This window comes from Prionailurus viverrinus, chromosome D2 (assembly GCF_022837055.1).
Source record: "Prionailurus viverrinus isolate Anna chromosome D2, UM_Priviv_1.0, whole genome shotgun sequence".
NCBI lineage: Eukaryota > Metazoa > Chordata > Mammalia > Carnivora > Felidae > Prionailurus > Prionailurus viverrinus.
In genome coordinates this window covers 20,061,762-20,088,849 of record NC_062571.1, presented here as the reverse complement: position 1 = coordinate 20,088,849, position 27,088 = coordinate 20,061,762, and the positions used below count along the sequence as shown (strand labels likewise).

The 27,088-nt window shown below is 50.1% G+C and overlaps 1 protein-coding gene across 1 annotated transcript in view; it reads right to left on the bottom strand.

The window, feature by feature from the left end:
* Nucleotides 1–5,556: 5,556 nt before the first annotated feature.
* The window catches only part of LOC125147576 (liprin-alpha-3-like), a 38,457-nt gene continuing 16,925 nt past the window's right edge, over nt 5,557–27,088 (bottom strand). The window contains exons 9-13 of the mRNA XM_047824667.1: nt 26,406–26,485; nt 23,133–23,283; nt 12,769–12,920; nt 11,931–12,103; nt 5,557–5,727 (exon numbers count right to left, since the gene is read on the bottom strand). Coding sequence (XP_047680623.1) covers nt 11,935–12,103; nt 12,769–12,920; nt 23,133–23,283; nt 26,406–26,485 — 552 coding nt within the window. The 3' untranslated portion in view covers nt 5,557–5,727; nt 11,931–11,934. The remainder of the gene's footprint in view (nt 5,728–11,930; nt 12,104–12,768; nt 12,921–23,132; nt 23,284–26,405; nt 26,486–27,088) is intronic.

Genomic DNA, 27,088 nt, shown 5'->3' with positions numbered 1-27,088 from the left:
AACCCTCATGAATGCATCACCCATCTTCCACCAGTATCAAACCACATGGTCACTTAATCATTGATGCATACCCTGACCTAACCCAGGGCGTCGAGTTCCCAGACGGTGGGTGAGTGCACGTGTAAATACTGGGACATACGGTGGCACCGTGAGCCCTTTGTGTTGTCCTCCTTGCAATCCACGTGGCTGAGCAATACATATCGCTTTATTACCTAGATGCCACCGGGTAAATCTGAAAGGGATTTGCCAGGGCTCACACTGGCCACAAATGAGTTTGTAGGGAAGCAAGGGGAGGAACGGTTAGAATAGTATCACATGGGGTAGGGAGGGGAGTAAAAACCAAGGTGGGGGCAGCCACAGTTTCTCTTGAAATAATGAGTGTGGTGGCACTTTGGGCAAAATGTTAAAAACGGGGGCCCCTGGGTGGCTCAGCTAGTTGAGTGTCCAACTTCGGGTCAGGTCATGATCTTATCATTGATGAGTTCAAGCCCTGCGTCAGGCTCTATACTGACAGCCCAGAGCATGGAGCCTGTTTTGGATTCTATGTCTCCCTGTATCTCTGCCCCTCCCCCAGTAGCATTCTGTGTGTGTGTCTCTCTCTCCCTCTCAAAAATAAACAAACATTAAAACATTTGAAAATACCAGGGTCACTCAGCTGCCACTCAGGGGAGTATACAACTCTTGTAGGAGGGTCATGGGTCTGTGCAGACGTTATTTAAAATCTTTAAAAAATAAATCGAAATTAGGCGCACCTGCGTGGCTCAGTCTGTTTAGCATGCGACTCTGATTTCAGCTCACATCATGATCTTTTTGTTGGTGAGAATTGTGTCCCATGTCGGGTTTGTGCTGACAGTGAGGAACCTGCTTGGGATTCTCTCTCCCTCTCCTCTGCCCCTCCTCCTCTCTCTCTCTGTCCCTCTCAAAATGAATACAATTTTTACAAAATTTAAAAGGTAACATAAATGGAAAAGAAAATAAGGTGTTGGAGACTAAGACACCCTCAACCCTCTATTTGTGCAATGTGACAATCCCTCAGTCAGTGCTTTAATTACAAGTTAAATATTTTGTTAATTTTATATTTTTTACGTTCATTTTGAGAGCAAGCACTTGTGTGAGCGGGGGAGGGGAGAGAGAGAATGCCAAGCAGGGTCCGTGCTGTCAGCGTAGAGGCCGATGGCATGCTCAAACCCCACAAACCGTGAGACTATGACCTGAGAAGAGATCAAGAGGCAGACGCTCAACCAACTGAGCCACACCGGCACCCCTAGTTAAGAATTTTTAAAGCAATTTCCATTATTTTATTCTCATTATAAGTTTAAAAATAGCTTTTACTTAATTTTCTTAGAGCATCGTGGCCTGAAAACCAGAGCCATGGCACTGAGGCCTGGAGTGTAAGCTGTGGGCCGCCCCCCAGCGCCAGGGGAGAAAGGTTCTGTTGGCCTCCTCTGAGGATGGCTGGCCGGATGCACCGAAGACACTCCAAGCCAGTGGGACGGTGGCCGCCGGTTGCGCAGGAGAGGCCGACGTACCCTCTAACTGCTGGATGTGTCCCGGTACGTGTCCCTGAAACCCTGTGGGCGGCCACCATGCCCATGGCTCACAGCGGACGGAGGCCTTGGAGGCGGCACAGTGGGACACAGGCCTCCCTGCACCTGGCCCTCACCACAGCCCAGCCTGGCTGGCATCCTGGCACCCAGGCCTGATGCTGCTTCCTCTCACGTGTGGGCAGGATGGTTTTCTCTTGCATCACTGTCTCCCCCGCACCTCCTAGTACCTGTCCAGAGTGCTTTCTGTCTCAGTAGTCCCTGAAAGTGTCTTCTACCAACGCAGAGCCCCCCCCCCCCCACACACACACACATTCGTGGCCAGGAGAGGCTCGGCACACTCGAGTGAGAAGATCAACTGGAAGTAATCCCGATGCATGCCAGAGGTCCTCTTGACCATTGTCCACTGTCTTCTGCTGTCTTCCTGGACAGTCCAGGGCCCTTCCTGTGACCAGAGAGTCCTCTTCCCTTGGGAGGGTGGGGCTCGCCCTCCCCACCCTGATGGCTCTGGGACAGGACCAGGCAAGGCAGGCCTTCTCCAGAAACAGGTGGACTGAGGAGGTGGGGTGAGCAGTGGGCCCCCTGCAGGCACATCTATGTCCAAATCTCTGGAACCTGTGCATGTGACTTTATTTGGGAAAGGGATCTTTGTAGGTGCAGCTAAGCGGAGGACCTTGACACCACCCTGCGGTCCTCGGGAGGGGAGGTGCAAGGACGGATGTTCTTACGAGAGGCGGCAGGTAAGATACACTGAGGGAGGACAGGAGAGTGGGCAGCAAGCAGCGAGGCTGGCAGGCCGCAGCCTCCCCGCCCCCCACCAGTTTCTGCCCAAGCAACGGTGGCTGAAGACACAGCGCTGGCCTAGAGGCAGGACTGGAAAAGGTGCAACAGGAAGACAAGGACAAGAAACAGCAGAATCCGGGCCACTTGTTCCCACTGAGGAGTCAAGCGACAGGAAGGTAAGAGAGAGCAGAGTTCGGAGATCTTGAGAAACACCATCAAGTGAAGCCATATCGGCAAGAAGGAGGAAACAACCCCACTTGCGCATGTGCCTGCTGCCCCTCTGCAGAGGACATGGGGACAGATCACTCCCCGGACCACGGAGCACCCTTCTGGGGGGTGCTGAGCGCTCAGCTAGCAATAGGCGAGGAAGAACACGTGAAGCCACGATTACCTTCAGATCACACGATGGGACACTGGAGACAGGACCTGAAGGGCAGCAGTGATGAGGGTTTAGTGACCTCCGGTAGGAGTTTCTAGCAGCGGGGGAGTCAAGGGTCTTCGGTGGGACCTGGTGGGACTGTGGAAAGGCCTGCAAGCCTCGGACGTTCAGTGTGGAGTGAGCACAACCAAGTATGGCTAAGGAGTGTTCTCAGAGAGGCGAAAGCTCTCGACATCTGCTCGGCGCTGGGTCTGTTTCTCAACTGACATTTGTTTTTTAGGCACAAGTGGAACCACCAAATCAAGTTTTAATAAAACATCTGCAACTTAATGTACCTGTGGTGAATTGATCTGTTTCCAGAGACTTTCAGATGCCTAAGGCTTGCCCAGCTTTGGTGGGGAAAAGCAGATTGTTACATGTAAAAAGCAAGAAAGCACTCTGTTGTTCCAAATCTCACATTTAACACTAAGGACTAGGAAGTGAAGAAAAAAAAAAATAAGAAATCAGCCAGCACAGATTCTGAACAGGAAGACAACAAGCTAACTACGCCCTAACGGAAGAAAGATGGGAAGGATTACTCCACAAAAAGGGAACACAGCATTCAGAGGAGTAGCCGATCAGTCCTGGCAGGAGAGACAGTCCAGGAAGATGAAACCCAGTGATCGTCAGCTGTGCCCACCACACACGGACCACGGGTCACGGTGTCCATCCGCCAACCCGATGGCCATGTGCTCACCGTGGCGGGGAGGGAAGGAACCGTCCCAGAGTCGCCTGAGCGACAGGGATCTTGTGCCAGAGCCTCATGAGTTGGCCTGGTGGTGGCTGCCAGCCCCCAGTGCGGGCAGACCCTCCCGCCTGCCACACCGGCTGGTGTAAGACTCAGCACTGGGTCTGAGCTTCAGGAGAAGCAGCCTAGTGGGTGCCAGGGGCTGAGACGATGGGGAAGGATGCAGCCCTGGGCACTTCTTGGGACCTTGAGAGGACAGCAGCAGGACAGGAAAGCCCACATATAGGATGGAAGAGGAGTGGAGACTGGGTGGAAAGCACGCGCCTGTACACACATGCGCACACGCACACACTCCAGTCTCCTGGGGTCCTGGAGGAAGAGCAGCCTCAGCTGGCCCTGACCGTGGAAGAGTCGCCCTGCCCTGTTGGCCTATTGCCTGGGCCCCCGGCTGCACTGATTCCGGGGCCGCCACCCTAGGGTCTGGGCACTTGGCCCTCCTGTGGAGGACACCCCTGTCCCGAACTTCCACTTCCAGCTGTGGTATTCTATCAGCTGGTTTCCACACTACTACTTCCACGTGGCACAAGTGCCTTCATGGCCCCGTGCACCAGAGAAATCCACGGCAGCCACTTCTCAAGTCAATGGCAGCTTATTCTCACTAGTCTTTATTGGCAGTGGGAAACGCTCCACTACTGCCTTGAAAGCCGGCAAATAGTTCCGTGATAAAAATAGTTCAAAGTAGACGGTACCTACTCTGTCATACAATCAGGAAGTTCACAAAAGATTAATAGAAAGACACAGGGAAACTGTCAAACGTCCAATGTAAAGAGACATGTCGTTTCTATCTCTGTACCAGCTGCATAAGAAATAAGGCACCATGATCTGAGCACATTCCTGGGTGGCTTTTTTATATGCCACCTCAAAATTATAAGTTATGTTGGCTACTTGTATAACCTGAAATGGCTGTCTCCTCAAAATCTACACATGGAGATGGGGTGCCTGGGTGGCTCAGTCACTTAAGCGTCCGACTTCAGCTCAGGTCATGATCTCACAGTTCGTGAGTTCGAGCCCCACGTCGGGCCCCGTGCTGACAGACAGCCCGGAGCCTGGAGCCTGCTTCGGATTCTCTGTCTTCTCCTGTCTCTGCAGCATCCATGCTCATGCTCTGTCTCTCTCTCTGTCTTTCAATAATAAAGCAACATAAAAAAATTAAATAAAATCCACAAATGGAAAATGAGGTCCACTCCTTAAACTTGTTTACAAACAAATCTTAACAGCTGATTTCCGTAAGAACAATAAGGCCTTTATTAGAGTTGCACTACATTGTTTCCAGGATCTTGCATCTTGCTCTGTGCTGAGCACCCAGCACCCTGGCCCGAGGTGGGAGATAAGTGCACCCTGATTGGTCCTCTGAGAGTTCCGCTGCCAGGGGTCTAAGGTTCGGGTTGGGGGGGAGAAGGGGGCGGGCAGGGTTTTGGGGAAGAGGTGGCCAGGTTGCCCCACCCAGGCTTTCTGGGGCCTCAGCTCCCAGGTTGTGCGGGTCACTCCAGGCAAACTGCCCAGGCCCCCAGGGACCAGGCTCAGAAACAGCATACCGGCCTGGGAGATTTTCACAGTGTTTCCATCAGCTTTCCACTCCAAGTTTCTTTAGCTGATAGTTAACACCAGATATTTTTACTCTGTTCACACTGCAGAAGAAAGCATTTCTTGCTAGAAAAAGTGTAGTTAAGGTGAGTCATTAAAATACAATGACAATTGCTGCAAATTAAGTCTGATTATATCAAAACCATGGGTGTAGAGCTAAGGGACATTCGTAAAGGATAATGCAGGCTGTGTCACGGTGATTTTTGCAAACGTGGTAAAATCCTTTTCTCTGTCAGGGTTTCTTAACAAACAATTAAACAATGATAATTACAATACGTGCACAGGTTATAAAAGCCCTGTATTTGTCATAGCATTTATACATACAACCATGATAGTACATACACTTGAAAGACTAAACTGAGATATAAGAACATCAATTGATTCCAAAGGATATTTATAGCCCGGATATATATGAAAGTAAGGAACTATCTATAGGGAGTGACAAATTTACAGAAATGTACGAAACATTAAATGCTAAATGAGTTTCTCGATCCTATTCACGAATTTTTCAGTAATTAAATACTGTAATAAAATATCTCAGGGTCCATATAACAAGGATTAACAGATGAAAGATCTGGTTGAAGTTTCAAATGTAGTCACTGCTGGACTCTGCGTGCTGCAAGACCATCGGTAGAAGCAGTGTGGGTAAACTGCAAGATAAAGGAAACAATCAGTCTTAAGACATCAGCCCGAAAAGCACCTTCCAGGGCCCCAGGTGGGGCCTAGCACGTGCCCCCCCTCCCCAAAGACCTTCCTGGCTGAAGAGATTTGAGAATCTAGAGAACATATGAAGCATTTTGCATTACCAATGAGAATTATTCGATTGAGTTCATACTGGCTTAAGACTGAAAGTTACCAAATTAAAAAAAAAAAACAAGATGAAGGAATCAATCAAATATTCTTTTTTTTTTCAGGATTTTAAGTAATCTCCACTCCAAAATGGGGCTCAAACTCACTACCCTAAGTTCAAGTGTCATAGGCTCCACCTGGCCTCCAGCCAGGAGCTCCCAACAATCAAACACTGTGGCTGAGACAGGAAAACAGAATGAGAGGAGAACAAAGCCCACCCCCCCCGAGGCCCTCAGATCAGGGAGAAGACGGCTGGGTTCCGGGGCCCACACCTGAAATCTCCAAGTTCAAACTCAGCCCCTCAGAGGGCAATGTGATTCCGCTTTTAAAAGCTAATCTCTCAACTGAGAGGCCACCAGCGTCACTCACGTGAGGACTAGAATCCTCTTGGGCCTGGTTCATTCACGAAGGTGTGCGTAAAACAAGCCAGCCAGGGCCTGCTGACCTAGGAGCTCCACCGGACCAGGCAAAGGCCAGTGCCACTTGCTCCCGAACGACCGGGAAGGTCAGCTCAGACCTGGAAAATCTCCTACTGCTCTGACAGCAATCCTGCCTCCCTTCCACAAAAGACATTAGCAGACACTGAAGCCAAACTTCTTTTTTTACGAAAAGAGTGGAAATACAGTTTTCTCCGGAAAAACTGAGAACACACCAACCTCTTAAGTGTAAGCACACAAACACCAGAAATCTCTTAGCAGGTGTAGAGAAGCTCATGTGTGTGTGTGTGTGTGTGTGTGTGTGCATGTGTGTGTGTGTGCGTGTGCGTGTATGTGTGTGTGAGTCTGTCTATGTGCGTCTGCGTGTCTGTGTATTTCTGAAGTCCCTAAGTGAGCCTGCTGCGGCTGTCCTGGCTCACATGGACATTGCGCAGACAGGACACAGGGTGTCCGACTGTGGCTTGCATGGACGGTGCCCTCTACTCACCAACAGGAGGTGTCGGCAGGATTAAGACATGACTGCCTGAATCTAGCCTCTGTGGTGCAGATACTATGCCTGCTCCAAGCAACACAAGGGGCAGCGTGCAAATGCAGCATGCGGTTAGTCTTGAAATAGCACATGAGGGCACAAATACAGCCACACACATTCCAAACCACAGCAGCAACCACTGAGGGCTCCCGGGGCACTTCTGAGTGGGGTTCTCTCCACCCGCAAGCAGCCGGGGGAGTCCCCGGGAGTTCACTCTCAAATAGCAATGGGGCAGTAGAGGCCATGAAAACACTTTCGCCGTGTCCATCTGCCATCTTGTGAAAGAGGGGCCAGGGCTGCCCATCACATACGTAGCTCTGCAAGTGTCGCTCTGAGGCTGGTCCAACGCTCTGAGGACACCCACGATGCCTAGTTGTAGTAGTTGAGAGAATACGCTAATATTCCATCAGATAGAAAAGTTAAAAAAATCTCTTTCACTGTGAACCTTTGATAAGCAGAAGTGAGGAGTAACCTTAGATCATTTGAGCCTGAGCATGCCATAGCATCTGAACGCCTTGTTACATATTAAGTCGGCCATTCTCCATCAGTGTTCACATTCCAACCCAAGAGCCTCCCATACCTCCGCCAAGAGGCTGGGGCAGAGCAGCACGTCACATACAGACCAGCAGCATCTTCTCTGGCTGCATAGAGGACAGAGAGGAAGTGACCCAGAAGCCTGCAGGGAGAGTCTCTGCTGACCCAGCAGGTAAGTCAACAGTGTCTTGATCTACATTGCTATCTCTAAGAAGGTGCCCTCCTGAAGCTTCTATCATCATCCTGGGAAATTACAGGACACATTGTGAAATGAAAACCAAAAATATATAGTAAGGTTACCAGCCCTTTAAAATGACCTCACTCTGCAAGTTTGTTTACAGCTGTTTACCCCCATTCCTGAGAGCCATTGGGGGCCCCCTGCCCAGACGGCTGCCCCAGGCGGTAAAGGAGGCAGGGCCATATTTGTGCCAGGACACTGACCGGGCACAAGTCAGGACAGTCCTGGGCTGACTGGACCTGCCGCACTGTCTTTGTGAAATCACCTTCCTGCTATAGAAGATACTACCTTTTTGTTTTCAAAACAGTCTTTAAGCTGTGGACAGTGCTACACGCTAGGACAGTCCCACCGCACCCTTTCACGTGTCCTATTCTCGTCACACTCGAGTGTTCTTATGGCAACGAAGACAGTCTTAAGTAGTGGTGTGGGAGTAAATCAGTCCTGGTGTTGTATAAGGAGAAATCAACACTTCGTGTCTTTGTAAATAAATGACTGTAACCTTCCCCCAGAGCACAGGGCCCTGGACTGCAGAGAGACCTCCAGCCGCCCCCAAAGGCAACTTACAGGCTCTATTGCCAGGCTGCCGTCAATGTGTTATGATGTGAAAAATATTTCTCAAGACTATCAAAAGTCAAATACCAAAAGGAAAGAAACCAAACTCCTCACCTCTGTTAAAATATTGGTTTCTCAATAGCTCGTTGGTTTGGGTGTTTTTTACGTTTTTGCAGGGACATTTATTTATTTTTGAAAGAGACACAAACAGTATGAGTTGTGGAAGGGCAGAGGGCTAGGGAGAGAGAGAATCCCAAGCAGAATCCCCATTGTCACCACTGAGCCCAACGGGAGGCCCAAACTCACGAAGTGTGAGATCATGACCTGCGCTGAAAGCAAGACTCAGATGCTTAAATGATTGAGCTACCAGGCACCCCTGTTTGTTAGATTTTCAGAGAGAGAGGGAGAGAGAGAGAGAGAACGATTGTGTGTGAGTGAGATAGGGGCAGATAGAAAGGGTGACAGGGGACCCAAAGCAGGCTCCACGCAGACAGCAGCCAGCCCAATGCTGGCCTCAGACTCACAAGCAGTGTGATCATGACCTGAGCCAAAGTCAGACACTTAACCAACTGAGCCACACAGGCGCCCCGAAGCTCATTTGCTAATAAATTAAGAGCTAAGCTTAACTTGTAAGGTAAAATTATCTCCGCATTTGGAAGAGTAGTCTGGTACATGATTCCTACAAACAGAATAATCTACGTTCCTTTTTTTTTTTTTTCTGATTTTACTTTTAGGAAATCTCTACCCCCAACACAGGGCTCAAAGTCACAACCCAGAGATTATGAGTCACGCTGTCCTCTGACTCAGCCAGCCAGGCATGCCCAAATATAATACTTAACAGTTAACGCAAATTTAGAGATCATTAGGCTGAAAACTTATTTCACCAACCCTTTGGTCAGTCCCCATGACCAAAAGGTGGTTCAGCTCCCATTCCAAGATAGTACGAGGCTGAAGTCACGAGCCAACACCCCAAAAGTTATGTCAGTCTAAAGGATGACAACATATTGCAATAGCGTCGAAACCAAGACTTCAAACTCAAAACAATACCCATTGAATCCTAATAGTGTATTTTCAATCAGAGATGTTAATGTGGAGTCCATTAATGGGCTTGATTTACTTATCTTTGAGAGGCAGAGAGACAGCATGAGCAGGGGAGGGGCAGAGAGAGATGGAGAGAGAGAATCCCAAGCAGACTCCAAGTTGTCGGCACGGAGCCCGACTTGGGGCTCGACGCCACCAACTAGGAGATCATGACCTGAGCCCAAAGCAAGGGTCGAGCGCCGAATCATCTGAGCCCCCCAGGAAGCCCACAGGAATGGGCCTTTGGGGAGAGGGGTCCATGCTCCCCGGGAAATTAGACAAGGGTGCCGTGGAGGGGGGTTTGCAGTGGGGACACTGAGGGCATTCCCAAAGGTGTACAGTGTTCTGTAGAAGGATCAAAAGATTCCTGATTCTCCACTGAGCCCATGAGTCAAACAGAATTCCACAGGGAAATCAGGAACAGAAGCCATGAAACTTCCACGTGGCACACGAAGCAAGAGTGTTTCTCTCTCCACATAAGAGCTAAACGCACGCCAGTCTCACGAGCCTGTGAGGGGAAGGGACAGGCAGAGCTCAGGCAGGAGGAGGCAGCACCGAGGACTCCGTGCCGCGCAAAACAGACCGGGTTTGGGGAGAGAGGACTAGCTGTGCGGTGAAGCTACGCGCTGCCTTGCTCCAATACAGGTTGCGGGGTCTCCAGCAGGAGAGCAGTGGGCGGGTGCAGATGGCCCGGTGTCACCTGTGTGTTCTGGGTCGGGATCTGCACCAGAAGCGCCAGGGCGGTGACATCGAAGGTCCCGTCTAAGGCCATCAACGTGCCGTGAACGCCACCGTCTACGCGATTGTTGGCCTCCTCTTTAAGGCCAATCGATAGGACCCAGCGAATCACCGGGTCCTTCCTCCAAACCAGCACCTCTGCCGACAGTAAACACCCATGGCCACGGTGGCTGCCGAAAGCTCTCTCCATCACATCCACACCCTGTGATGCAGGACAAGGATCTCCGCTCTGTGCCCCAAGCCTATGCTTCAGCTGCACACTCCGGGTGTTCTGGAAAACCTTCCTCCCGTCAGACAACACTGTTGGCCCCGAGCCTGGGCACCTTGTCACTTCAACACAAACGTCTCAGTTCTAATCGCAAAGCCCGCTTTGTGGACTCAGTTGAAAATCAGAGAAACCTGAAAAGACTCCCCAGCATATGAAGAGACTGTGACGGGACACCTCACTTTCACGCAAAGTAATAAATATTGCATCTCCTTTAGGAGACATCGAAAAATCACCAGATGATTCACTAGTTACTTCTGGTGAAAGACTGCTTCTGTCAACTGTGAAGAGATTTAAAATGAAGTACACAGTACAGGAAACACATATACCCAGTTCATTTCCAAGGTCTTTCACTAGGTAAAATAACAGTTGTTCAAACACATGGACACGCTTAAAACACTTACAGATCGTTATTACATTTCTCTGTAAGAACTCTGTAAGAACTCTGTAAGAACTCTGAGACTCATTCTCCTGAGGCGGACATTGTCAACACTAGGCACCTTTCGTGGAGCCTTATGGGCCTCTACCTCACCGCCACCTCCCTGAGAACTTCACTCCTCATAGCCCACTGTACCCAGAAGCCTTACCAGAAACAGTCGGTTAACACATATTTTATAAGTGACGTGTATATACTGTATTCCTTCATAAAACAAGGTAAATGTGATTAAGAAAACCATAAAGAGGGGAAAATACGTTTACAATACTCTACTGCATGGAAACACATAACTTGCATACAAGTGGACCTGATCTTCAAACCCTGGCTGTTCAAGGGTCAACCGTATGTTTCTGGGACAGGCCATGCATGTCCACAGAGACCACGGTATGATCCACTCTCAGACACTGCGTTATACCTATGGTAACCCAGAAGCCAAGTCAGCGATTTGAACATCTCAGCCCCGGAGAAAGTCACCTACACACACTCTGTGAAACTGAATCAAATGCTGGGGCAAACGACTCAATAAACGCTGTCCTCATATGACCAAGTACTTAAACCGTACCTCCCGAAGATGACAAAAGAAACGTAGGAAACACAGTGAAATGTTTTGGCCAATTTTGTGACCTCTGGACTTACAAGACATACACATTTCTGGGAGCAGTGGGTGTGAGAGCCAGAGGGCACTTTCACGAATCTTAATGTTTTCATTACAGAAAGTATAAGGATGTGGAAGAAAAAACACCGGCAACATCTAAGGGACCGAATTTTCCCAGCATGGTTCCAGGAGCAAAAGGCCCTGGAGGCCTTTTTATGTCCGTGGAGGACATAATACTGCTTTGCAGCTATAGAGTCTATTGAACAAACGAACAGCTACTGCTTTAAAAACAGGTACAGCTGAAAAGTGCTCAGCAAGGTGACAAGAAACACAATGCTTATTTTTTAAAGTTTTTGGTGTTTTTCAGCTTGTCCGCCCAATTTGCTGAGTCCCAGGGCACCTTGGGAAGGGTTTTCAATTCAGTGGCTCCAATCCAGTGGCTGTGGGGAAGCAGAGTGATGAAATGGGAGGTGGGGGGTGTCCACAGCCACGTGAGGTCTCCCGACACGGGGAGGGGTCTGCAGGCAGAGAGACCACGGATCTAGAGGAATGAGGCCAGTAAGACCACCCACACGTTGGAAACACACAGGGGACACCAACCTGGTCAGGCAGGCTCGTCGCTAGCGTGGCTGGGGTGGACCTTTTGTCTTCTGGTGAGCAACCAGCGGATGGATTTTGTGATGCCCTTCTTCTTGGGGGCGTTGTTCAGTGAGTCCTGGCTATTGCTAGTTTTGCTGAGGCTGCTCAAGGGGCCATCCCGAGAGCCTGGGGATCTGGGGGACGCACAGGAGAGCATCTTCCACGTGTGCTCGTCACACGACACACCGCCCCACGTGATTAGAAGCACAATCCCCCAGCTTCTAGGGAGGGCTGCGCCCTGGGAGCTGACACTCTCTCCCTCCCAAGTATATCTGGAGTCCAAGCACCTTGGGTTGAGAACGCTCGGCACCCCACCCTGGCCGTGACCCGGGAGCACGGAGGACATGCACACCTGAGCCACCCCAGGACGTGGTGCGAGGAACAGAGAGGCTGCTGGAGCTGCCTGGTGGGGGTGGGGGGAAGAGAGCATGGCTCCTGACAGCCCCACAGGGCACAGTGTGGCCCAGGGGAGGAGCCCTAGGGAGCATGTCACCCAGGATCCACCGGGAGGAAAAGGGAGGTCTCAGGACGGCTGGTGCGTAGGATCTGAGCAAACGAGGCTGCCCTACAGCCACCAGCATCACAAGACTCTGGTCTTTTCCCCCTGCCTTTTGCTCTGCTGGCCACACCCAGGGCACCCAGGCAGGTATCCCAAGAATGACGTGCACGTAAACTCAGTTCATTGGCCTCTCTTTGGAATCGCTGTTCCGACCCTTTCTCCCCCATGTAGAGATCAAAGGTTTCTCAGAGCTGAAAACCAGCGCACAGACATGTCTCCTACGATGCCTGTGCCCCTTACTTTGTGGCGTCCCTGATGTCCTCATGGCTGGCCTTGTGCAGTGCCCCTTGCTGCAGCCTGTCCAAGCTCAGGGACCTCTGGGAAGAAGGAGCTGACGGTACACATCGTGTCCTTGCCGTGCTATCTTGTGACTCTTCCTCCAAAGGCAGCAACTGTGGGGTGGAGAGGAGAGTGACATGAGTTCACCGTGCACCCAGACAGAGGAGCACACAGCCCTGAAATCACAGCCAGCAACTCATTTGAAAAGGTATGAGCTGTGCTTTGTGCAGCGTCCAAAACGACTTCCTAGGATCGGCCTAACGCCAGGCGAAAGGGTGGATTCGCGTCCGGGCAGTGGGCCCACTGAGACCCCCAGCCCATCTGCACCGAGGGGTGTACCCTCCCCAGGACCTCCCACCACCAGGAGCCCGGCCACAGAAGGTAGAGGCGGAGACCCAAACCATGTCACCATACACCACGGCCAGCTGAAAAGGAAGGTATTTGTTTCCTGACGCCATTCAGGGCAAACCCTGGTGAGCACGGAGCCCTCCCATGCACGATTGTCCAAAGCTCTTTGTTTGGGGGAAGTGGAGCGAGCTTGTGGCCTAATCCACTGTCACCTCTGGTGGCGATGCAAGGCTGGAATCTACGGGGACGTGTGTAAAGTGACAAGGCACCCAACCCCCTGACCCCACACTCGGGTCTGACTTCTGCTTCTCGGGGACATTTCGGTTGATGTTACAAACTGATGGACTCATCTGCAGCTTACAGACAGTCTGCTCGACACGGTGGAGACACAGCGTCCCTTGGCTGCCGTCACGACAAATGAACCCCTTCAGACTCCATTTTTCCTTGTGTGACAGGCTGTGGGTCTGCGGCTATGTGGCTGTGGGCCCTGGAAAGGACCGTGGGGCCATGGACCCGCCAGCGTTACGACCCTTGACAGGTCCTGGTGGTGAGGCAGGGCCGGATCTCACGAGACACACGTGTAGGACTGGTGAGACAGGCACAGCCAACTGGGTTTGTACCAGGGCCTCCGAAGCTGCATGGGGCTCGGGACACCCATGGCGGTCAGCACCAAGTGGAGCTGAGCTCAGGGAAGACACAAGCTTAACCAACAGCTCCAAAACACCTGCCTCCTCTCCTGATTTCCTGACAATCATCAGACAACAAAAGGCTACCTTAACAGGCTACAAATTATCCACATAAAACCAAACAGGGTCAGACTGGCTCAACACAAGTAGGTTTCATACCCAGGTGGAAGCAAGGATATGGAGAAAACAAACCCAAAAGGGAACAGGACAGGGAGCCACACTAGCGACCAGGCTATGAGGTGAGCAGAGACGGAGGGTTCCGGGAGCACACCCTCCCCTGTGTCACAGCGCAGTCCACACACAGGCCCCCGCCCAGCACTGGGTCCTGCCAGACTTGTGCCTATGGGCCATTTCAGTCTCAACCAAAACGGGAGGCTCCCGCCAGGCTGGGAAGTGCAACGCCCGTGCTGGCCCAGTCTGCATGGACCTGACACCCACTGCCCGTACACCTAGACTTCATCCCCCAAAACCTCCAAAGAGCCCTCCAAGTAACCATCAGTGAGCTGCGGGAGCAGGCCGTCCTGCCTGGGTGTTCATCACACGACCCTCTGTTCCTTGAGAAAGTCTTGCTACAGAAGAAAAGGCAGCACGAGCCAGCAGAATGCAGGGCGTGCTCTGTGCCCCGGCGCCGATGTGAGCTCCTGATCTCTGAGGACCGTGCACCGAGGGGCAGGGTGTGGACACCCCAAGGGCCATGAACCTTTCGCTGTCCTCCCTTACCAGGAGACCAAAGCAGGAAAAAAAGACGGTGATGAATACACCCCGGTCACAAAACAACCAGGGACCGAACTGGCACTTGAACGCAAGAATTCAACTGAACGGACACACCGTCTGTGCAGTGGGGGGGCTCCCCCAGCTGCCGCCCAGCTCTGTATCAGAGGCACGGCCCTGTCAGCGCATGGCTGGGAAGGTCTGGGATGGGGGTCCGGTCCAGGGAGCAAGGCATCCCAGTTATGAGGCGGACTCTCTGGTCGTGGGTTCCGTCCCGAGGCACGGCGGTTCCCCGTGAGAATGGGCACACCCACATCATTGTCCTCTGGACACAGGAGGTGGCCTGTCCCAGCAAGGGCACTGTAAATGGGAGAAGGGCGCCCGAGCAAAGGTGGGGTACGTGGCAGAGTGGTGTCGTGGCCAGTGTTTGCCCTGCAAAGTGTCCTCATGCACAGGACCCAGGCTCTCAGGCTCTGGTTGCACATCTGGAAATGGGTAACCACACAAGCTGTGGCTCGCGGGGATGTCTGTGAGGGCCAGGTCACAGGATCCTAAACCACTGCACACACCAGGTGGCGAACCCTAAGAGCTCTCTGAATGCTGTTGGCTACGGCTGTCAAAAGTGGTGATCTCAAAATCGAAACTCTATGCCTCTGCTTCAGTAATTTCTCTTCCTAGAAACTTCTATGTCTCATGGAACTAAGTACGCAGCGCAGCGAGCAAGACACAAACGCGAGACAACGGTGAGCTCTGGTGGCCGTCGCAGGTACCGTGGAAACCGCACGCCGCGCTCGAGCTCCCAGTGGCTCCTGTACTTCCCCGCACACGCCAGCCGCTCGTCCTTACCCAGCTGTGGTGCTCACTGTGAAGAGACGGGCACTCTCCCCCACACCACACACAAACACAGCTAGGTTGCACTACGAAACACTTTCGCTTTCTCCGATGCTTCCTTACATCACTAGGCTGACAGAGGCATGCAAAGAAAGGAAGAGAAATCAGATTTACTGCACACTTGGAAGCTACAATTTCCAAGACCAAACGAGGCAAACATATTTTAAAGAGAACAACAGGACGGATATAATCGAGAGAAGATTTAGAAACAACCACGCCTGGAAGCAGCACTTTGTTCCACCACACATCTGAATGTAATAGGTTATTCGACATTTACCAGAGACACTACCAATTATCACTCAGGGATGGAAAACTCCATTATAACATACACGACTCATTAAAACATGGCATCTTGTAGAACAAAGACATCTAACAGGTGCCTATTCGAAACTTTCCTGTAACTGTTCTCCTTGTTGAAAACCAAGTTACAGGCGCTCGCCAGCGCCATTTCCCCCGCCCATCCCCCAGCCGAAATCCCAAAGGGAACCGGTTCCTGCCAGGGAACTTGCTCGCTCCGCGCAAACACCCAACTCTGCGCTTCGGCAGAGCCAAACCTCCGGCAGCGGATCTGACTCCCTCCCGCTGCCACAGGGCCCCTCCTGAAGTGGATCACCTAAGGAGAAGCGATCTAAGCCTGCCCCTCCTGCCCCCGAGCACCTTGCCTACCCACCCCAGCTAATACGCCAGATCCCCAGCATCACAAGCCTGGCAGGGTGCAAGTAGCCCAGACGAGCCACACCACCCCACAGTGAATCCCGCCCCTAGGAGAGGGGAAGAGAAGGCACACACCAGTCTGACTGTGGCCCCAGCGGTGGGCTGGGGGCAGACATCAGGTCTGACTGCGGCCCCGCCCACCAACTCCAGGTATACACCACAGCACAGGGGAAGTGCCCTGCAGGTCCTCACCACGCCAGGGACTATCCAAAATGACCAAGCGGAAGAACTCCCCTCAGAAGAATCTCCAGGAAATAACAACAGCTAATGAGCTGATCAAAAAGGACTTAAATAACATAACAGAAAGTGAATTTAGAATAATAGTCATAAAATTAATCGCTGGGCTTGAAAACAGTATACAGGACAGCAGAGAATCTCTTGCTACAGAGATCAAGGGACTAAGGAACAGTCACGAGGAGCTGAAAAACGCTTTAAACGAAATGCATAACAAAATGGAAACCACCACGGCTCGGCTTGAAGAGGCAGAGGAGAGAATAGGTGAACTAGAAGATAAAGTTATGGAAAAAGAGGAAGCTGAGAAAAAGAGAGATAAAAAAATCCAGGAGTATGAGGGGAAAATTAGAGAATTAAGTGATACACTAAAAAGAAATAATATACGCATAATTGGTATCCCAGAGGAGGAAGAGAGAGGGAAAGGTGCTGAAGGGGTACTTGAAGAAATTATAGCTGAGAACTTCCCTGAACTGGGGAAGGAAAAAGGCATTGAAATCCAAGAGGCACAGAGAACTCCCTTCAGACGTAACTTGAATCGATCTTCTGCACGACATATCATAGTGAAACTGGCAAAATACAAGGATAAAGAGAAAATTCTGAAAGCAGCAAGGGGTAAACGTGCCCTCACATATAAAGGGAGACCTATAAGACTCGTCACTGATCTCTCTTTTGAAACTTGGCAGGCCAGAAAGAATTGGCACGAGATTTTCAGGGTGCTAGACAGAAAAAATATGCAGCCAAGAATCCTTTATCCAGCAAGTCTGTCATTTAGAATAGAAGGAGAGATAAAGGTCTTCCCAAACAAACAAAAACTGAAGGAATTTGTCACCACTAAACCAGCCCTACAAGAGATCCTAAGGGGGACCCTGTGAGACAAAGTCCCAGAGACATCACTACAAGCATAAAACATACAGACATCACAATGACTCTAAACCCGTATCTTTCTATAATAACACTGAATGTAAATGGACCAAATGCGCCAACCAAAAGACATAGGGTATCAGAATGGATAAAAAAACAAGACCCATCTATTTGCTGTCTACAAGAGACTCATTTTAGACCTGAGGACACCTTTAGATTGAGAGTGAGGGGATGGAGAACTATTTATCATGTGACTGGAAGCCAAAAGAAAGCTGGAGTAGTCATACTTATATCGGACAAACTAGACTTTAAATTAAAGGTGTAACAAGAGATGAAGAAGGACATTATATAATAGTTACAGGGTCTATCCATCAGGAAGAGCTAACAATTATAAATGTCTATGCACCGAATACCGGAGCCCCCAAATATATAAAACAATTACTCATAAACACAAGCAACCTTATTGATAAGAATGTGGTAATTGCAGGGGACTTTAATACACCACTTACAGAAATGGATAGATCATCTAGACACACGGTCAATAAAGAAACAAGGGCCCTGAATGAGACATTGGATCAGATGGACTTGACAGATATATTTAGAACTCTGCATCCCAAAGCAACAGAATATACTTTCTTCTCGAGTGCACATGGAACATTCTCCAAGATAGAGCATATACTGGGTCACAAAACAGCCCTTCATAAGTTTACAAGAATTGAAATTATACCATGCTTACTTTCAGACCACAATGCTATGAAGCTTGAAATCAACCACAGAAAAAAGTCTGGAAAACCTCCAAAAGCATGGAGGTTAAAGAACACCCTACTAAAGAATGAGTGGGTCAACCAGGCAATTAGAGAAGAAATTAAAAAATATATGGAAACAAACAAAATGAAAATACAACAATCCAAACGCTTTGGGACGCAGCAAAGGCAGTCCTGAGAGGAAAATACATTGCAATCCAGGCCTATCTCAAGAAACAAGAAAAATCCCAAATACAAAATCTAACAGCACACCTAAAGGAACTAGAAGCAGAACAGCAAAGGCAGCCTAAGCCCAGCAGAAGAAGAGAAATAATAAAGATCAGAGCAGAAATAAACAATATAGAAACTAAAAAAACTGTAGAGCAGATCAACGAAACCAAGAGTTGGTTTTTTGAAAAAATAAACAAAATTGACATACCTCTAGCCAGGCTTCTCAAAAAGAAAAGGGAGATGACCCAAATAGATAAAATCATGAATGAAAATGGAATTATTACAACCAATCCCTCAGAGATACAAACAATTCTCAGGGAATACTATGAAAACATATATGCCAACAAATTGGACAACCTGGAAGAAATGGACAAATTCCTGAACACGCACACTCTTCCAAAACTCAATCAGGAGGAAATAGAAAGCTTGAACAGACCCATCACCAGCGAAGAAATTGAATCGGTTATCAAAAATCTCCCAACAAATAAGAGTCCAGGACCAGACGGCTTCCCAGGGGAGTTCTACCAGACGTTTAAAGCAGAGATAATACCTATCCTTCTCAAGCTATTCCAAGAAATAGAAAGGGAAGGAAAACTTCCAGACTCATTCTATGAAGCCAGTATTACTTTGATTCCTAAACCAGACAGAGACCCAGTAAAAAAAGAGAACTACAGGCCAATATCCCTGATGAATATGGATGCAAAAATTCTCAATAAGATACTAGCAAATCGAATTCAATGGCATATAAAAAGAATTATTCACCATGATCAAGTGGGATTCATTCCTGGGATGCAGGGCTGGTTCAACATTCGCAAATCAATCAACGTGATACATCACATTAACAAAAAAAGAGAGAAGAACCATATGATCCTGTCAATCGATGCAGAAAAGGCCTTCGACAAAATCCAGCACCCTTTCTTAATAAAAACCCTTGAGAAAGTCGGGATAGAAGGAACATACTTAAAGATCATAAAAGCCATTTATGAAAAGCCCACAGCTAACATCATCCTCAACGGGGAAAAACTGAAAGCTTTTTCCCTGAGATCAGGAACACGACAAGGATGCCCACTCTCACCGCTGCTGTTTAACATAGTGCTGGAAGTTCTAGCATCAGCAATCAGACAACAAAAGGAAATCAAATGCATCAAAATTGGCAAAGATGAAGTCAAGCTTTCGCTTTTTGCAGATGACATGATATTATACATGGAAAATCCGATACACTCCACCAAAAGTCTGCTAGAACTGATACAGGAATTCAGCAAAGTTGCAGGATACAAAATCAATGTACAGAAATCAGTTGCATTCTTATACACTAACAATGAAGCAACAGAAAGACAAATAAAGAAACTGATCCCATTCACAATTGCACCAAGAAGCATAAAATACCTAGGAATAAATCTAACCAAAGATGTAAAGGATCTGTATGCTGAAAACTATAGAAAGCTTCTGAAGGAAATTGAAGAAGATTTAAAGAAATGGAAAGACATTCCCTGCTCATGGATTGGAAAAATAAATATTGTCAAAATGTCAATACTACCCAAAGCTATCTACACATTCAATGCAATCCCAATCAAAATTGCACCAGCATTCTTCTCGAAACTAGAACAAGCAATCCTAAAATTCATATGGAACCACAAAAGGCCCCGAATAGCCAAAGGAATTTTGAAGAAGAAGACCGAAGCAGGAGGCATCACAATCCCAGACTTTAGCCTCTACTACAAAGCTGTCATCATCAAGACAGCATGGTATTGGCACCAAAACAGACACATAGACCAATGGAATACAATAGAAACCCCAGAACTGGACCCACAAACGTATGGCCAACTCATCTTTGACAAAGCAGGAAAGAACATCCAATGGAAAAAAGACAGTCTCTTTAACAAATGGTGCTGGGAGAACTGGACAGCAACATGCAGAAGGTTGAAACTAGACCACTTTCTCACACCATTCACAAAAATAAACTCAAAATGGATAAAGGACCTAAATGTGAGACAGGAAACCATCAAAACCTTAGAGGAGAAAGCAGGAAAAGACCTCTCTGACCTCAGCCGTAGCAATCTCTTACTCGACACATCCCCAAAGGCAAGGGAATTAAAAGCAAAAGTGAATTACTGGCACCTTATGAAGATAAAAAGCTTCTGCACAGCAAAGGAAACAACCAACAAAACTAAAAGGCAACCAACGGAATGGGAAAAGATATTCGCAAATGACATATCGGACAAAGGGCTAGTATCCAAAATCTATAAAGAGCTCACCAAACTCCACACCCGAAAAACAAATAACCCAGTGAAGAAATGGGCAGAAAACATGAATAGACACTTCTCTAACGAAGACATCCAGATGGCCAACAGGCACATGAAAAGATGTTCAGCGTCGCTCCTTATCAGGGAAATACAAATCAAAACCACACTCAGGTATCACCTCACGCCAGTCAGAGTGGCCAAAATGAACAAATCAGGAGACTATAGATGCTGGAGAGGATGTGGAGAAACGGGAACCCTCTTGCACTGTTGGTGGGAATGCAAATTGGTGCAGCCGCTCTGGAAAGCAGTGTGGAGGTTCCTCAGAAAATTAAAAATAGACCTACCCTATGACCCAGCAATAACACTGCTAGGAATTTATCCAAGGGATACAGGAGCACTGATGCATAGGGCCACTTGTACCCCAATGTTCATAGCAGCACTCTCAACAATAGCCAAATTATGGAAAGAGCCTAAATGTCCATCAACTGATGAATGGATAAAGAAATTGTGGTTTATATACACAATGGAATATTACATGGCAATGAGAAAAAATGAAATATGGCCTTTTGTAGCAACGTGGATGGAACTGGAGAGTGTGATGCTAAGTGAAATAAGCCATACAGAGAAAGACAGATACCATATGGTTTCACTCTTATGTGGATCCTGAGAAACTTAACGGGAACCCATGGGGGAGGGGAAGGAAAAAAAAAAAAAAGAGGTTAGAATGGGAGAAAGCCAAAGCATAAGAGACTGTTAAAAACTGAGAACAAACTGAGGGTTGATGGGGGGTGGGAGGGAGGAGAGGGTGGGTGATGGGTATTGAGGAGGGCACCTTTTGGGATGAGCACTGGGTGTTGTATGGAAACCAATTTGTCAATAAATTTCAGAAAAAAAAAAAAAAAAAGAAAACCAAGTTACACTTTTACAGTATCACCCTAGGGGGTGCCGAAGTTCCCGCAACACCTTGGATAACACCAAACAAACCCACTCTGTTAATGCCCTGCTGGACGTGAATGTGAAATCCTGACCTAGAATTTGATTGACAACCTCTCACAAATCACTGTGCTGGTTACAGGAGGGTGTCCTGGGCAGGTACGTGATAAAAACGGGCTCAGGGGCAGGTGCCGGCTTCACGTTGTAGGAGTCCTGAGTTTCAGTGTAGAAGGCAGTACTTGTGCTCAGTAAGCCCGTGAGATTTGGAGTCCTGAACACGAGTGTCGGCACCACAAAGCGTGCTGTCTGTATCGAGCTTCCGTTCGTCTATGCTCAGTGCCTTATCTCTTTTGAAGAAACACTTCGTTTACAAATTATTATCTGGATCATACCTGTATCCACCTGTACTATACAGTGATACGCTAACGACAATTTATGACTATTGGGGCAAAACCCCACTCTCTAATGACAAATGAAGATACAGGAGAAACAACACGAGCCAGCCACGAGTGACCACAGACGCTCCAGGGCAAAACAGCAAAATGACAAAACACAAACCACAGAACTTTTACCCTGTGTCTCCTTCCAGCTAGCACTGCGTCTCTGCTCCCAACCAGAGTTCAAGTCCTCCAGAAAGCTGCCCCTACCGTGTCTAAACAGACTCTGGAACTCTGGCGAGTGGGCTTTAGCGCAAGGGCTCCTGGACCAGACCACCGTGGTCCTTGGCCTCCACCTTGCCTGGCCCCACCCAGCACGACCAGGCCACCGGGCTCCCTTTCTCTGAGCACCTGGCTCACTGAGACCAAGCTCACCGCTTGGTCTCTGCCAGTTCTGTCTCTCTCTCTCCACTGCCACACTGGGCAGTGCCCAGAGAGCCACCCTTGCACTCTGGGGCTATCCACAGGTGCCCATCTAGGGACTTGTCAATCATCTGTCAAACAGAAATAGATAACTAACACACATATCACCTTTTACTTCCCATTCGCTGCTGGTCTCCCCTCACTACACTGTGCACACATAGGGGTGCAGGCCTCTCCTCTGACTTTTTATCTATTTATTGTTTTCTTTGTTTTATTTCAAGTGGGGGAGGAGCAGAGAGAGGGAGAGAGAGAGAATCCCAAGCAGGCTCCAGGCGCGGTCAGCGCAGAGCCCCATGCGGGGCTGCGGGGCTCCGGGTCTCGATCTCACAAACCCAGAGATCGTGACATGAGCAGAAATCAGCAGTCGGACGCTTGACCGACTGAGCCACCCGGCGCCCCTCATCTGGGTTTTTCAGTCATGCTGCACCCTAGCTCTGGGACGATATCTGCACCAAACTTGTTCCATGACTACAGGTGCTCAAAACTTACACAAATATTAAAAATATACACGGCTGAAGAGACAAAGGACAAAAGTACTTAAACTCCAAAGGTGAATTCTTTGTTGTTTAAGGATGAATACACATGTTCATTTAACCTTCATTAGCGTTTCAAACCCTTACTAATTTGCATTGTGCTGTGCTTAACACTAGGTCCTATCTGAATCCACATTGCTACTTTACACAAAGAAAGAACAAAAGCTCTCAAAAGTAAATTCTAAGGCAGCAAAAGAAGAATGGGGGAAGGGGAAAAGAGAAAGCAGCCTATCAGTCCTTTAGTTCCAGAAGAGCCTCACAGACAGAGGAAAAGGCAGGTGACATTGGAGCAGGCAGGTGGGTCCCACGAGAGCCCCCAGAGGATGGAGGTCCTTGCCTTGGAAGGCTCATGTCGCAGACGGGCCACACGGCCTTTCCGGTGGCGCCGCAACACCGCGCTGCTGCTGCTGCTGCTGCTGCTGCTGGCATCCGTGGGACTGTCCGCCAGACGGAACCTGGAAGCTGGGATGCTGCTGACGTGCGTCCGCCTGAAATACGGAGGAAAACAATCAAACAAACACGCACACACACACCAAGGTTGTTATCTAAAGAAAAGTGGACTTTGTCAGCCAGGCCAGAACCCATCCATTGGGAAAATGACGTCAGAGAAAAAGGTCTCCAAGGAAGGCGTCTTTGCCCCTGGCTCCAGTGCAAGCCCGCTAGCCGGGCCCTGTGGAGACAGGGTCTCCCGGGCCCAGCAGGTGCAACGCATCCCCGCGGCCCAGACGTCCCCGAGGTGGAGCAGCGCCTGCCCCCAGTCAAGCTGTCGTCCTGCGTGTCTGCACCACCTCCTGCCCAACTGACCGGAAAGCACTCCTATACGTCCCTCTGGCCTTCACCTGCCATTGGCCCACGTGTGCCAAGGCCCTTGCTGTGATGCCAGGTGACCCCAGGTTTTCCTCCACCAGCCACTATCAGGCGCCCCAGGGGCAGTCGCAGCAGGATCCTCGGGAACCACACCTCGCAGCTCCCGTACACAGGAGGTGGCAATGCGCCCGGTGTTTCCAAGGCAAAAGCGTCTCTGGCCTCTGTGCAGTTAGACTAACAGACAAATGTCCCCCTTGGCCACAGAAGTCTCCAGAAAAGTTCCATGGATCCCTGAGCCCCTAGGGTGGAGTCACTTAATTGGGCTGTCAGCTGCTCCCCTCAGCAAAGGCTCTGGGCACGAAGCTCTGGGCAGCAGCTGTGAAGGAGCACCCGCCAGCGCACGTGCCTGGCCTCAGCCACGGGCTCACCCTCCACACTTGAACCCTACACGGGAGTCCAGTGGCTCCTTGCTCTCTGGAAAAGAAGAGAGGCTGCCTTCCATTTCACCAATCCTTATGGTCTCGGGAGACAGAACACGCCCATCTGATTCACATCAACTAGAGAGGGGGCCCCTGGCGTCACCCCTTGTGGCCTGGAGAAAGAGCCACCACGACAGGGCGTCTCCTCTGTGGTGCTTCAAGCTCTTCTCTGCAGCCTTTCAAGAAACGTCATTGACACGTGCTGCCTCAGGGTACTGATTGCTTCTAAGACAGCCAAGTCGGGACTGCCCGCTGGCCACAACCACCTTCCCCTCCTCTGGTCCCCCCATTCCCAGAACAACTGCTCACCTGAGCTCAGGGGGTCTAGCTTCACCGCTGTGCGGCCACGACACATCGCCAATCGGGGAGAGCCACACACGCCACCCCGCATGGGACCTGGCATGGTTCATGGCTCCACCGAGGTTCGTGTGTGTCCCCTGAATCTGACACCCTATCTCAGGCTCCCTGGCTCCCGACCCCACCACCCTGCACCCAGTCCTATCCCAGAGCTCTCTCCCATCTGCCCCGCCTGCGTTGGAAGTGGGTCTGACACCTTTCTTTTCCTCTGCAACCCAGACCATGTCATCTTGCTAGAGGACGACACAAACAGAAGACGTGGCTATGAGGTCGTGCCAGGAGGGCTCAGCTGTCCAGCCTGCCTGCCGCCTTCCCAGTCTCGTCCCCACAGCCTCTGGCCGCTCACGGCAACACAGCTCCCAGCAGCCTCTCTTCTGCCACCAGACGAGAGAGCACTTTGGGAGACGGCTTCAAACAGACCCTGTTCCTCAGCCGGTCTCCTGCCCGGGGTCTTCTGACCACAAGGCCACCTGTGACCGCGGCCAATGCCTCCGCAACCACGGGAGCACTGCGATCCTCTCTATCCTTCTCCTTGGCCAGCTCACCTCAGGCGGGTGACGGGCGTGGACGTCCCTCTTATGGCAACTGCCCCAGGGTGCCACCCTCCAGGGGCCTGCACAGCCCCTTCCCTTGAGAACTCCAACATGCACTCGAGTGGCCTGCACCACATCCACTGTTTGCTCCCTTGGCCTCCTCACACATACCCGTCTTCAAGCCCTGGAATGGTGACACTCAGCACACTGGTGTCTTGCTGGCGAGGATCTCCGTCAGCCAACCAAGAGGCTGCTCTGTGCCTGGATCTTCCTGGGTGCTTCTCTCTCCGGACACACATTCGCTGTGCCACCAGTAGTTCCGTGGACAGGGAGGGCCGCTTGTGACTCTACCTGCACTGACTTCTCTCTCCTACAAGCAGGCTCAACAAGGGCAGCCACAGCACACCCTCGACTCTCCCGAGAGCCCCCGACGGCAGCCGCACAGACCCCAGTGAGGCCTGAGTGGGCCTGCCTTTGGAGCAGGAGCCTCCTTCCTGCACCTAAGGGGGCCCAGTCAGCTACTCGAGGCACTGTCACACCAGAATGACTCTCACATGGTACCCATTTCCTACAAAGAAGCAAGCAAACCTTTTAATACCTCGCTGACAATTACTGTCTGCAGGACGCAGCTCACAAGCCGGCTGACCCACTCCCTCACAGGCGACTCACCAACGTCCCAACAGAGTTACAGCGATTACATGTCATTCTCCAGTCTTTTCAAACATATAAGAAACTGCGAGCACTGCGCTAACCCCACCAATGTCAAGGTGACCTTCACAACCATGGCCACGTGTGCACTCCCATGGTGACCCCACTGGCGTTGCGGAAGGGACCATAGCTTCCAGGGATGCTGGGCCGAACCTGGCACGCTGGACCCCTCCTAGCCCCACACCATCACTGCCACACTCGGTGGAGGGAGGCCGCAAAGAAACCCACCCAAACACGAACAGAACTTGCCCTAACTTCCACTCCTCCTCCCATGGCTGTGAGCTCTGTCATGCCTCCCAGTCTCCTGAGATTCCAAACCTAACCTCTGGAATGAGGTTGTACTTCTCCCTCTTGCCAACTACTAAGCTACCGTCTCCCTGAGCTACATCCAGTCACTCTGCCCATTCGGCCAGAGGATTCCTCTGGAAGATACACAGCAGGTGCCAACATAGGTGTTTGTGAGGTGGTTCATGTTAGGCACGGTGAAGGGCAGTGTCCCCCCCAGCCCCGCCCCATCATCAGTTAGCCGGTCCCTCGAAAATGGATCGCGTCAGACTACAACACACTCAGGGTTATTGTGTGTAACTCTGATCCGGTTCGGGTCATACCATAGCACACCCACGGTTCTACTTTCGAACCATGAGCTGGTTCACGTCATACTGGTGACAGAGGGAAGCCGCCCCCAGCCGCATCTCAAACAGATCTGTGAACCGGGAAGTGTCATACCCGTGGTGAAGCGAAGAGCCTCTCACTCTTGCCCGCTTTAATACGGCCCTCAGTGCTTCGAAGTTCCGTAGAAGGTGATCCTGCAAAGCAGCAAATGACAACGACGCTCACTGCAAGCAAGGTTAACTAGTCTTTGCATCAGGAGTCCGTTCAACACAGAGCACAAACTGGTAGTGGCCAGAGGAGAGTAGAGTAGGGGCGGTGGGCAAAAGAGATGATGGTGATTACGAGGCATCAGCATCCAGATATCAAATAAGGCCGTCTCAGGGATGAAAAGCACAGTACAGGGAATACAGTCTGTGATACCCTAAGGACTCTGTATGGTGACACACGGTGACCACAGTGATGGTGACGAGCAAAGAGTCACGTGTGCAATTGTTGAAACCGTATGCTGTCTACTTGAAACTGATACAACACTGTAGGTTCATTAGAAAACAAGAACAAATGGAAAACACTACTAGCATCAAGTGTGCTGAAATGCTGACCATCATAACCACGATGGGTAAATTCAGCAGTTACACACCCCAAGACCATTCTCTCCAAGAGTCCTCCAGGAAACACCCAGATCACCAAGTGAACGTCCTAAACCCTACTGAACAGTTAGGTCTCAGGCATAGCAAGGTTACAGAGGAGAAACACCGAGCCACTAGGACTTCTTCCTAATTATGTAGAGAGGAGCAGGA